Consider the following 14355-nt stretch of genomic DNA (forward strand, 5'->3'; position numbering starts at 1 on the left):
CCTGATGCTTCAAAAATGTTCCAAACATATCAACTAGGCTTTGGTACTAAAGGGGGATGCGAAATAGCCGCTCACTCTCTTCGCATATATATCGAAGATCCTCCTCCAGACGCCGTAGTCTGTAAGCTTGATTTTAAAAATGCTTTTAATTCTTTATCCAGAAAAACATTTTTAAACATTTTTTATGAAAAATTCCCAGTTTATGCAAGATTTATTGAACAGTCTTATGGCTGTAGAACCCCTCTCAAATTCGGGGAATATACAATTCCTTCTGACGAGGGTATTCAACAAGGAGACCCTTTGGGCCCTCTGATCTTTAGTTTAGGTATACATAACCTAGTTCATTGTCTAAAATCCTCTTTTAATTTAGATTTAAACATATGGTATCTAGATGATGGTACCATTTGCGGACCTTCTAAAAATATTCTTGCAGCGATAGATTATATAGAGAAAAATTCTCTAAACATAGGCCTTACTCTAAATAAAGCTAAATCGGAAATATGCTTTTTAAATTCAAATACTCTCAAAGTCCAAGGGTTTAAAATCATCAAAAAAAGTGAAATTAATCTTCTAGGTTCACCTTTAAGCAGTTTTTCCAACTGTGAGGTGTTCGTGGAAAAATTTTTCGAAGGCTTATCAGGACTCGAAACTATTTTAAACGAAATTCCTTCACACCAGAGCTTTTTTCTTTTAAAAAAATATTTATTTTTACCAAAGATAGTACATATTTTTAGATCTTCTTCCTTTTTTTTAAATAATGAAATTATTAATCGTGTTCATGAATTTTTTAGAAGTTTATTAGAAAATATTTTAAATATTAAATTGGAAGATTTTAATTGGGGTTTCTCACAATTACCCTCGAAAATGGGTGGTTTAGATTTATATCCTTTAAACCTTCTATCTCTTTCCTCATTTTTGGCATCGCGTTTGATGAATAACGCCATGATATCTTCTTTAAAGATAACCTTTTAAACTCAGCCTTGACAGCCTGGACATCTTTAGCTCCACCTGAAGCTGTCTTACCCACGATCTTAACACACCAATCTCTTTTCGAACCTTTAATTAAAAAATTTTTTAAAATAATCTCATCAAACCCCCCTTTGGAGTATATTCAACTATTACAGAATGCTGACTGTACTAGTGGCTATGAATGGTTGGAAGCATTACCAAGTCGTAACCTAGGTAACCTCTTATCAGATGAACAATTAAGAGTTGCCATAGGCCATCGACTTGGATGTAACATTGTTCAACCACATACATGCATCAAATGTAAAACATTAGTTGACTCCAAAGGGAGACATGGTCTAAATTGTATATATAGTCAAGGCAGGCATGCAAGGCATGCAGCAATTAATTTAGCTATTAGCCGTTCTCTTACCAGGGCCCGAATACCAAACATCCTGGAGCCTACAAATTTATCGTTAGATGATGGCTTAAGACCAGATGGTTTAACTTCCGTGCCTTGGTCTTTAGGGAAATCCTTAATTTGGGACTTCACATGCGTATCTTCTTTCCCAAAAAATTTAAATTCTAATCCGGTTGATATAGCCGAGAAAAAAAAACAATGAAATATTCCAAATTCACAAATTATATTTTTACACCGATTGTCATCTCTTCCCTTGGACATATGCCAAGTGGAACTTTAAAGTTTTTAAAAAATATAGGGGATAAGATAAGAGCCCTTACATCAGAACCTAAAGAATCTTATTTCTTAAAACAAAACCTCCAAATCATAATTTTAAAATATAACTACACATGTTTTTTGGGAACTTGTAGCCCCACCTCGGTTTTTATATAATATTTTATTTATTTTATTTTATTTTATTTTATATTATTTTAATTTAGTATTTTAACGCTATGTATTATTTTACACAAATTATATAATAAATCAGCTTATGGAAAAAAAAAAAAAAAAAAAATATATAATGGATTATATTATTATTTACATGTGTAATAAATGTAACTTACCTTATTATGGTCAAAATATTTTTAAAATTTTTTGTCAATTATCTAGAAATATAAATATATAATAGGGTACAATTTTTTTGTATCAAATACATACATTATGTGATAAAGGGTTAGAATATTTAAAAAAGTTGTTAAATCCGATACGTCTTTTGTATCAAACGGTATGAGCAATACTTTTAGAATTTCAATGTTGTACACATATTTTTATAAAATCGATTCAATTTTTTTTTATCGCTGTGACGATATTAAATATCAAATCAGGGTCTATATATCATGTTTTTAAAAAATATCGGATCGGGCCGATATTTTCTAAAAACCCGATCCGATATTTACATTGTTTTTGTTTATAGTGTTGTTAAACGGCTCGATTTGAGTCAATTTTAAAAACGGCTAATTCGTTATTTTATCCAGTAAAATATTACGCAAGCCTGAAAACTTTGCACAGAGATGACACGTTTGGACATCTGTAATGAAATCATGAGGCTTAGGCAATATTTTTTTGGCTAAAATATTGAGTTAATCGTTTTTAAAAATCGACTCAAATCGAGCCTTTTAACAATACTAATTGTATGTAGAATTATATTATTTATTATACATAATTATATTATTTATTATACATAATTAATTTCATATTAATAATAAATTAATAAGAGGAACCAAAATTAAATTTATGTATGTTTATAAAAAATCGAATTATTTAAAAGAAAAATATGATGTTATATTATTTGCAACAAGAAAAGGATTTTAATATATCTAGCGGTTCATATGTAGCTGATTCAAAAAAATACCTTTAGATGGTAGAAAGGTTTGGACATCTACTCAAATTTCGAAGCATACGTAATAATATTTTGGCTAAAATCTTGATTTAACCTTTTTTTTAATCGTAAGGCGTTTAACAACACTATATTTAACTATGAATATTTCTCATATTTTAAATGTGGTTATTAACATTTGGAAAATAAAAAAAATTACACTTAATCATTGTGAAAGTTATCTGGTTTTTTTAAATGAAAAATTAATGTTTTTTATTATATTTGTTCAAGGATGGATGGTAAATATCGGATCGGTATCAATTATCGGATCGAGTTTATAGTTATATAGGAATTCGGTTAAAAATTTGTGGATCGGCAGAGCTTTAATTTTTTTAAAGCGATTTAAAATTTTTCCATTTCAATAATTTATTCTGACTGATGAATATATAATAGCTGCCCTTCTCTCTCGATGAAGTCCATTATTTGAATTTTAGCGAGGCACATCACATTTACTATTTATATTTTCAAAGAAATAATTATTAATAATATCGTAAGATTCAAAAATCCATTATTTGTTTAGCGGCCATTTTTTGAGGACGTTTTTGAGGATGTTGTTGGATATTTTGGCTATTTTGAACTTGGCGATTTAGTGGTTATATTTTAGGCCCACCTAGGATTTGTTTTTATTTTCAAGCCCAGAGATCGGTTTAAATTTATTTATTTTGGCCAGGCGCTGTTTTTCATTTTTTATCATATTTTTAAAATTTCGGTTGTATATTGCAAATTTTTTCAAAACAAAGTTAAAATATGAAAAGTAAATTTATGAATACTCCATTATAAGATTTTCCAATATTTTACCTTGATTAATTGATATTTTTTAAAATAATTAAAATGTCCCACCCGGAAAAAACCTAATATATTTTTTTAGAGGCTGTAATATTCTGCAGCAGCAAAAATTAAGAAAAATATGGAAGCAATTTAAATAACGATAAATCACGATTGTTTCTTTAAATTTCTTTTTGTTCAATGCATTAAATAGGTCATATAAATAAGATAATCTTTTGTAACTACTATATTTGAGTAATTGTATGGGTAATCCAATAAATTTCCTGTCATGTAAGTTAAAATCAATATTATAACTTTAATAAATACAATATTAATTCAAAAATTAAATATTTTTAAAAAAAATTTAAAGATCAAGGAATAGTTTATAACAGATGGTATTAAAATTAGTCAAAAATATTAGGTTCGTTTTACATTTACTATATAATATTTGGTTATGAACCCAATTTTCATATAATAATTTATTTTATTAAGCCTAGTATTGAGATGTCAAAACGTTAAAACTTGAAGCCTTCGTAGATTGTTGGAAATTATTTATTATGATCTTGCCTATCACCACATAAATGATGCATTGCGATGGGGTAAGCACCTTAGCTATTTTTTTTACCGCCTTGTCAAATTTTGATAAAGCTTTATGAAGAACGAAAAATTTTAATCATTGAATATTTTATTTTTTTTTAATTTTTCGTATTAAATTTATATTTCCATTTGCATGCCATTTATTTGAGTACACATTTGACTTCTATTTATTTTTTTTACCTTTAATAATTAAATGCTTTATAAGGAAAATTTAAAAAAATGTCATTGATCAACAAATTATGTCCATTAAAAATATATTTTATATTGATATCAATTTACTTTAAAAAAATAAAACTATTATTTAAGTTAAGTCAACATGACTTAAATAGAAATACAGTTTGATCAGCAAATTTTGATTTATATTATTTGCCGTATATAAAACCCCTCCTTTTGGTGACCTATTCGTAGCTTTTGCCCTATTGTTTTGAAAATATTTAGTGGTTTAGGTTTAAAGAAACCACAAGTGTTGTTACTACCGAATAAACAGGTTATTTAGGGCTATATCTATTAGTATTTAAGTTTTCTGTTCTGGTGATGGAATTGGTAGATAAGGAATAAGTGTTATGATATTCAGTTCAAATTGTTTCAGAGCAGACTTTGCAAATAAATATTTATGGCTTATTCAATTTTTTTTGATATTATTTAATTTGGCCATCGCCGGGGTAACCTAGTGGGTTATGATGTATGCTAGGAAACAGAAGTTAGGTTCAATCCTGGTAAGGAACATAAAAATTTTCAGGTTTTTCTTCGATGTGTAAAGACATATGGTAGATGAATTTCGGAGCTTAGAGATGACACCCCGGTCACCGACAGGCTTGGACAGCCGGGTGCTAAGGATACTCGTGCAATTAACAAAGATATGAATATGAAAGCTAGGGCGTTCCCTCCAAGCGACACGCAGGGTGTAGACCTTCATCCTGTGAAAAGTAAAATAAAGGTCAAAGCAAAGAAGACAAGGTTAGCAAGTTTGGGTATAAATTGTACTATGATGGAATTTTTAGCAATAGGAACGGTGTCGGCATCATCCTCAGTCAATATTTAACCTCCTCAGTAGTAGAAGTCAACAGGTGATAGACTAATGAAGATAAAACTCTGCATTGGTCAATCAATACTACACATCCTTTCAGTATATGCTCCTCAAACGGGTTGAAGATGATTTTTGAACTATCCTCGATGAAGCTGTAATGGAAATCCTAAGGATGACCTAGTCATAATTGGTGGTGACTTAAATGCGTATGTGGGGAAAGCAAGAGATAGCTACAAAAGGCATCATGGTGGTTTTGGATATGGAGAAAGAAATTATGAAGGAAAGCATGTACTGAAATTTGCGCAAGCCTTCGACCTTGCCTTAAACACCTACTATAGGAAAAAGGACAGTCATTTGATAACATATGAAAGTTGTGCAAGGAAAACCCAGATAGATTACATATTTATCTCTCGCAGATGATTAAAAGATGTAATAGACTGCAAAGTCATCCCAGGAGAAGATACTGACGCGCAACACAAGCTACTAGTCATGGATTTACACATCACAAATAAATCCACTCAAAACAAGATAAACTTGAACCATGCATCAAATGGGGTAGATTAAAATCAAGGCCAGATGCTTTTGAATCAATACAAACATTGAAACAATAGATTCCTCACAAGTCAGTGAAAAAATGTGGGCAGACCTTTCTTCCAGATTAATAGACACTGCCAAATCGACATTAGGCTTGACAAGGGGAGTCAATAAATCATATAAATAACTATGGTGGTGGAATGAAGAGATACAAACCACTATACAGGAGAAAAAAGCCCTATATAAAATATGATACAAATCCAAAAACCCAGATGACAAGACAAGATACAAAAAATCCAAGAGAATAGCTACAAAGGCGGTGGCTAGGGCCAAAGCTATTGCATACGATGACATGTATAGAACTATATACCAAAGAAGGGCAAAAAAATATACAGATTAGTCAAACAGCGTGGAAAGAATTCTAGGGATAGAAACGGAGCTCCGAAAGTAATCAAAAATAAAGATGGGAAATCGATAATAAAGGAGAAAGAAATAATGAATAGATGGAAAGAATATTTTTAGAGGCTTCTCAACTTTAATCCCCATACTACATCTAGATGAACACTCCCCATGTCAAAACCTTATACAGCCAATAACAGAACAAGAAATAATTACATGCCTCTAGCATATGAAAAACAACAAAGCTAGGGGTCCAAATGATATTCCAATAGAAAGCCTTAAAGGACTAGGAGATGATGGAATACATTTCCTGACAAATCGGTACAATAAAATATTGGGGAATGAAGAGATTCCTCAAAAATGAGGCAGAGCTATCTAGTTCCTATCTTCAAATATAAAGGGGATCCACACAATTGTCAAAATTACAGGGGCATAAAACTAATGTCACACTGTCTTAAACTTTACGAAAGAATCCTAGAAAAAGGTTAAGAGCAGGGACCCGAACCGTTATTTATAACGGTTCAGTTTGGTTACGGTTCAGTATGTAAAAAATTATAATGGTTAGTTACATATTTATCAAATAAAAAGAATAAATCTTCATAAATTGAATAAAAAAATCTACATCGTTTTATAATTAATGGGGATTCAGATATAATTATTGAAATTTTATTTAATTTAACATATGTATTTTATTGGAATAAGAGTATCGCCTCTGATGGCGATACTCTGAGATAAAATTTTGTTAACTTTCTCTTTATATTTTTTTTATTATTATAAAATTAAATTCAATCAAAAGTTTATAAAAAATGAAAAAGTGATTTTTACAATTTCGTTAATGTAATAAATATAATCAGTCATTTACATAAAAATTAATACATCTGTTAAAATAAATCACTTTTTCAAATAAAAATACATTAAAAAAGTATACATTACAACAGTTACGTTTTGGTTACGGTTCTTAAGAAGAAATTTATAAAGGTTCGGTTCGGTTCAGCTAATTATAAAGGTTTATAAAGGTTCATTACGGTTAGAAATTTTTTTTATTGAAACAACACCATCTTCTAATTTATTTTTATTAAAAGCATCTATGAATTATATATAAAAAAAATATATGATTCAAGATAACTCATTTTTAAATATATTATTTGAACGTATAAGTAATATATTTTCTAATATAAATGGATTCCTTTTTGTTCGTTGTGACGATAACACAAATTTTAGCCCCGAAAAAGCCCTTTCTACAGAAACTTATGTTGCGGGAACAGCCAGTAAGAGCAAGTTTGTATAATTTTGGACATTCAAATTATTTCCATTTCTAAAATATAAAAACTGAACCGGTTTAAACCGGTTTAATCGTTTTTTATAAAGGTTTTTTTTTACTCCTTCAAAAAATTATTATATTGGTTCGGTTATAGTTAAAATATTTATAACGGTTTATAATGGTTTAACGGCTCGTTACGGTTCACTCCGGGTTCCTGGTTAAGAGACATAATCGAAATAGGAGAGACTCAATTTGGCTTTATGACTGGAAGATCAACAACTGATGCAATCCACGCAATTAGGCAAATGAGTGAAAAATACAGAGAAAAGAACAAAATGCTACACATAGTCTTTCTCGATCTAAAAAAGGCCTTCGATAGAATCCCAAGAAAACTTATCTGGTATGCGCTACGCCACAGAAAGGTTCCCGAAAAATATATAAAAATAGTACAGGATATGTATATGGGCCATAAATCAACAGGCTTCACATTGCCGAGGGAGTTTATCAAGCGTCGGCTCTCAGCCCACTTCTCTTCATAACAGTAATCTATGTATTAGCACAGTCTATACCACAAACAGTCCCGTGGAATATGATATTTGAAAATGATATTGTGATACTTGCCGAATCCAAATGAAATGATATAAAGATTAGTTGGTTGGATAAATATCCTAAAAAAGCACGGACTAAAAGTAAATAGTGAAAAGACGGAGTATATGGTGATAAGAGGGGATGAAACAGAGAGCATTGATATAAATGGATGGCAGATATCGGTAATTGAAAGCTGTAAATATTTGGGCTCCACTATACAAACACGGCACAATAGAGAAAGAGATAAAGAGTAAAATTAATCAAGGGTGGTTAAAGTGGAGATCTTTATCTGGAGTCATAAATCGAATGGAAAGATTTACATCCATAGTACAACCAACTATTCTATATAGTTCGAAAACATGACCAACCAATTGAATCAGACGAGAGAAGTCTACAAACTATGGAAGATGAGAATGCTGAGGATGATTGCTCGGGTATCAAGAAAGGATAAGGTGCGAAGTACAATAATAGTAGGAAGTTTAAAGGTAGTGCCTATTAAGACTAAAATAATGGTGAACAGACTTAGGTGGTATGGGCACACAATGAGAAGGAAATAAGGTTGAGAGTTTGGAAGTGATGGGCAAACGTAAAAGAGCAAGGCCAAAACTTTAATGGGGCCATAAAGTTAGAGCCAATATGAAGAAGTATAAATTAGATAAAAGAGATAGTATGAATAACATAAAGTGGAGAGAGATATTGAAGGAGCTTACCACCAGAAAAGGTGAAAGCTAAAGAGAAAAAAAAATTTAATTTAGCCGACGATGTATTAAGAAAAGATATATAATTGAGATTTGGTGAATATCAGACGATTTGTTATTTAAAAATAATTTTGGTTTAAATAAATTTTTGAATAATGATTTAAGTTGATTACAATCAGACGATATTTATTATGTCACTAGTTAATAACCCGTCAAGAATGACGGGGTTGAGGGGTAATTAGTTTGTATATCTAATACTAAATATACTTAAAATATATTTTATAAAAATATTAAAATTTAGGAGAAAAAGAAGTAAATTTGTGAATCACACCTCATAACAGAGTTGTTAATCGCTACTTTTAAAAGTAGCGCGCTACCGCTATCGCTATTTGTCAAAAAAATTAGCTCCTATTTTTATTTTGCATATAATGTAATTGTATAGTAAATAATATATAAAAATCAACATTTATAAATATTAAAATATAGTTATTTTGATTATAAAAAAATTTATGTAATAAATTTTAAATATTTATGGTAATTTGTTGAATTTTAATAATAAAATCATTTCAATATTATCCCAAGTCTATTGCGACGATCAGAAAGTATCAGTTTTGCCTTACTAAATAATTTCTCTGTGTCTCACTTCAGCATTATCCTCACCAAATATTCTATATTCATATTAAATAGAATAAATTATTCATCCCGTTTTTAATAGAAATGTGTAGTGATATTTATCAAAAATGGAGTGGTAAAATCATTAGGTTGCTATTCTAAATTTTAACCTCAGGAATTATGATGTAACTAAGTAAAAATATTTTATCAAATGAATACATTGAATTCCCTGTACTGTATATAAATTGATGGATATTAATTAATAAGAAATAAATATAGTAAAAATCTAATCATCCATGAAATATTCAATAACCATATCATATTAAATGTTAAGCTCAATGACACTATGCAATAAAAACTAATGAAATAATCCATCTCTGTTGTAAATTTTATTAGTTAAATTCACTAATTTTTTTATAATTTGATATAAATTATGATATAATATTACTAAAATATGTATGTATTTAGTTAATAAAAATTCTACATATAATGTGAAATATTAAACAACTTTTAAATAAATATTGAAAAATTTAATTAATAACTTAACTATTACTTGATTTAATTTTATTACTCTAAATATTTTAAAAATTAATTTCTAATACTGAAGGCCTTCAGCTAATTGGACCCATTATCAGTCACCATCTTGCAAACTTTATTATGAATCCTAAAAGACTTGTGGACGTCAATAATTTTATTTGCAAGTACATCGTATGTCTGGCATCCTATTATTCTTTTGAGGGCTAATGCTACTGATCTTCTTTTTAAAGTCCTAGGGTCTAGCCAATGGCCTGTGATTTCCAAATAAGCTCTAAAAATATTTAATCAGATCAATTTATAAATATAAATAAGTGTTTACCTTCTGTTAGGTGTCCAACTATCTGCCGTGGTACATATATGAGATATCTCTAATAATTCTACTATTAAAGCATCTTTCATCAATTTAAACTTATCTGCTATTTTATTCACAAGTGTCTGGCGACATAAAATAGTTGTATTAGGTGATAAAGTTTTAATCATCATAGTAAATGATGGTTTATCAACCAAGGACATTGGCTGAGCTGTATCAATTATAAAATCCACAATAACTTTATCAGTTAATTTCTGAGAAATATTAGCATTTGTATTATTAATTAATTTTGTCTGAATGGAATTAGTCTTTTTGGATGTGGATTAACTTATGTCAAATATATTTAATGTTGTTCAATTTTCTTAAAACAATTAGCATGAACAGTCTTATAAAACAAATATTATTATTTTATGTAAAAATGATAATTTACCTTTAGGTGTTTCTTGAGGTTATAGCTACTGGATTGATTTGAGGAAATATTTTTTTTACATTTTAAACATATAAATTTGAAGCCAGTTTTTGTATTAATATTTATCTTGAAAAATTTTTGAAATCTAGGGAATGGGAAAGTATTGCTATGACTATGAATATTATTTTTTTCCCTGGTATCTTCCATTTCATTAATATCATTGTCTGACTCTGAATCACTTTCAACGATTTGGATATCCATATGCGATACCATTTTAAATTATTAACAGGTGATTTAGGTTTATAATACAAATTGAAAATATTAATTACAAATTGAAAATATATTTCAATTTCAAAATTAAATAATAAATCATAAAAATTATAATTAATTATGGTATTATATTTAAATTTTCGTGCTTATACTTACATTCATTATATTTTTTAAAGTAACTAAGTAGCTAGCTACTTAGCTACTTTTTAAAAAAGTAGCGCGCTACTTTAACAACTCTGCTCATAAGATATTCTTAATTTCTGATTCATCTATCATTCCTTCTTTCTTGAAGGGCAATATAATATATAACTAAGCGTGCCAGAGATCCCGTTAGTCAGCATTGCTGACTCCGTCAAAAATGACGGGGAATGGGAATTATCTCCTTACTCTTATGATAGTTGTTACCTGTTATATGAAAATAATATCCAATTTTTATTCTTTATAACCCCCTACCTTCAGGTCAGGTCCAATCCATTAAAACTAAGTTTAGATGCTATATTTTGAGTCAAAATATATTTAAAGCTTTTACTTTACCCATATTAATAATATTTGTTAAAATATCACTGATCATCTATGCCTATTATTTAATATTGAAAAATTCTAAAGCAAGGTCCAAGGCCATAATAATTTTGAAAAAATTTCCCCAACCCCAACCAAAGATCATAATAATTTTAGTAGTTGAGAACTGGAATAAAATATTTTAAAAAATCATAATGAATTTGAAAATACAATCAAAATCAGATTTTATGGGACTTGGTTTATTTGTTTAAAATCAATGTCTGATCCATAATTAATAATAAAAAAATTCCCAATCGTCCAAGCTGATAATAATTTGAAAGCCCAAAATAATTTATAAAACTATTTTCCAAGCTCAGCCCAATCCATTATAATTTTAAAAAATTTTTCTTAAATCTGGCCAACCGATAATAATTATGAAATTTTTTTCAACTTCCAATAAAAAAAATATTATAAAAATATTTTTCAAGCCCAGCCCGACCCATTATAATTTAAAAAAAAATTTCTCAAACCTGGCCAACCGATAATAATTTTGAAATTGTTTTCCCAAGCCTGGAGCTTCCAATAAAAAAGATAAATATTGATATATTTAAATTACTTTATCATAATATAGTTTCATATATAAGAAAAATTGAATTACAAAATTTAATATAGAAGGGTGGTGACTGGAAAGAACGTTTGTCTATCGAACGTTAAGTCAGTGGTTCGAATCCCGATGATGTATAAAATAAATAATAATTTAACATTAGAGATATATAGTCTCCCTCGATTTATTTAAAATTAAGATGATGGGAAAGTTGATACCAAAAATTAAATAACATTAAGGTTAAGGTTATACGAAAACGTTCATTTCTTGATTACGGCGATATTTATTATGTTATAATCGTATGATGTTAATTTTATATAAAAGAAACAATTTTTTATAATAGAAAGATACTTTTACTTTTTTAACCCTGTATTGCATGTACTATGTTAGAATAATTTTTTTTTGGCAAACTAGATTTTTTATTTCTCTAGATACTATGTCACTTTTTTAAAAAAAATTCTAAATTTCTTAGAAGATGAACGGTATGTGGATTTAAATACACATTATGCAATTAAGGATACAAATTTCAATTATTTCCACAATAATTTTTATTGTACTTTAAACTATAAATATATAAAATTTTATTTAAATATAACAAATATTAAAGGTTTAAACATTTTAATTTTCATAAAAATCTATAAAACAATTATTTGTGGGCGTAAAACATAAATATACACCACATTTTTTGCAAGATACTTTTGTTATAAATAAGCATCCTGGCATTTTACATCTACCCTTCTTATCATTATATTTTGGCCAATGAGCCGTGAGGTCTTTCCTAACCTCTTGAAGTGGTAAATATTGAGCTGGTCCTTTTTTACATTTTTCCCGATAACCAGTTTGAACTGATTTTCGTTTTGGAATATTGTTTGAAGTGCATTTGCCATATTTGCAAAGGACTTCCGCCACCGAAATTTTGAAATTGTACAAACTTAATCGATCCTTGCCTGCTATTGATATACTATTATAATCCCGTTTGTATAGCAACCAAGAATTTATAAGTAACATGTCGAATACATGAAATAAAATTCGATGGTACCATTTTCTTGATTTGGTATGAATTCTATATAATGAAAGTAAAGAATCCATAAGATCTACACCTCCCATTGATTTATTATAAACTTTAACAATGTTTGGACATTTTATCATTATTTTATCCTTTTTTTTTCTATCATATCTTTCGCAATCGATAAGAGGATGTGCACCTACAAAAGTGCTCAATAAGGTCACAGCACGATTGTCGTGCCACTTCACTGAATTTAATTCAACCCCGTTTATTATTGTTTTTTTTGAAACAAAAAATCCTCGTCCTTTTTTTTTCAACTCCTTATCTGTTGGGAAGTTGATATTTGGTAGTCGATTACCTCTGACCGTGGCCGCGCAAAATATCCCTCTTTGAGCGAGTACGACTTGCAAATTTGGTGAACAAAACCAGTTATCAAAAAATAATTTATAATTAATTTGCTGTGGTATATAAGAAATTAAACGTAGCACAGCATTGCCACTTGCTCCAACATCAGGCAATCCTTCCGCTGGTAGTATTTTCCCAGAGTATACTTCAAAATTATGGAGAAGGCCATCATCTCCGCATAGTAGAAAGACTTTATAGCCCCATTTTTTGGGCTTTTGGGGGTTATATTGCTTTAATCTGCTCATCCCTTTGTATGGAATTATTTGCTCATCTACGCAAATATTTTCCCCTATCGATAAAGATTTTAGTATATTATTGGTTATAGTTATCAAGGGTCTAATTTTATGAAGTGGGTCATGGCCCTCACTTCCAAGTGGAATAAATTTGTCATTATCATTTATATGAATGAATGATTTGATTTGTTCCCAGCGATTTAGGGTCATGACATCAGCCACCTTGGCCTGTCTTGTATTGGTGGCCCAGTAGAGACGTGCTCTGGGAAGTTTAATAATTGACATGTAAAAAATAATTCCTATAAATTTTTCTAATTCATCTATCGATAAATTCAAAGGTTTGTTGGAATTACATTGAATTGCATATAAATTTGATTCGTAAACAATTAGAGGTAATAAATCATTGAGATATGTATTATAATAATCCATTGGTTTTTTTACTTTATCAACCGTTGGGTTTTCTCCTTTCCACTTTGGAATAACTAATGGTAAATTAGTTAAGCAATTTTTCCAAATCATTTTTCTCACGATTCCTTTTTCATTATTTATATTTTCATCCTCTTCCGATTCATCACTCTCATTGAAATCTAGATATTTATAGATTATATAAGAGCATACATTTTAAATATACCTAAATCATTATTTTGGGTTGACAGAAACTCCTCATCAGACGATTCACTTAAATTTGAATCTTCACTATCATTAGGTATGGTACCACAATTCATAATTCTAAAAATATAAAACTCAAATAAAATACCTTATTTGCATAATGTGTCTTTAAAGCAACGTATGATTATTACAAAATATAATTATCAAAAATAA

General features: G+C 29.1%; 1 protein-coding gene and 1 long non-coding RNA gene across 2 annotated transcripts; one reads left to right on the forward strand and one right to left on the reverse strand.

The window, feature by feature from the left end:
* The first annotated feature begins 2654 nt into the window (after positions 1–2654).
* LOC135924882 (uncharacterized) lies at positions 2655–4338 on the forward strand. Its single transcript, XR_010571434.1, has 3 exons — positions 2655–2805; positions 3916–3966; positions 4043–4338. It is a non-coding gene; the product is annotated as an uncharacterized LOC135924882 (long non-coding RNA).
* An 8169-nt stretch (positions 4339–12507) lies between these two features.
* Positions 12508–13743, reverse strand: LOC135924255 (piggyBac transposable element-derived protein 2-like). Its single transcript, XM_065459307.1, has one exon. It carries the CDS (start codon positions 13741–13743, stop codon positions 12508–12510), a length of 1236 nt encoding a protein of 411 aa, XP_065315379.1.
* Positions 13744–14355: the final 612 nt, after the last annotated feature.

This window comes from Gordionus sp. m RMFG-2023, chromosome 2, assembly GCF_954871325.1.
Source record: "Gordionus sp. m RMFG-2023 chromosome 2, tfGorSpeb1-WG-v2, whole genome shotgun sequence".
NCBI classification, from domain to species: domain Eukaryota; kingdom Metazoa; phylum Nematomorpha; class Gordioida; order Chordodea; family Parachordodidae; genus Gordionus; species Gordionus sp. m RMFG-2023.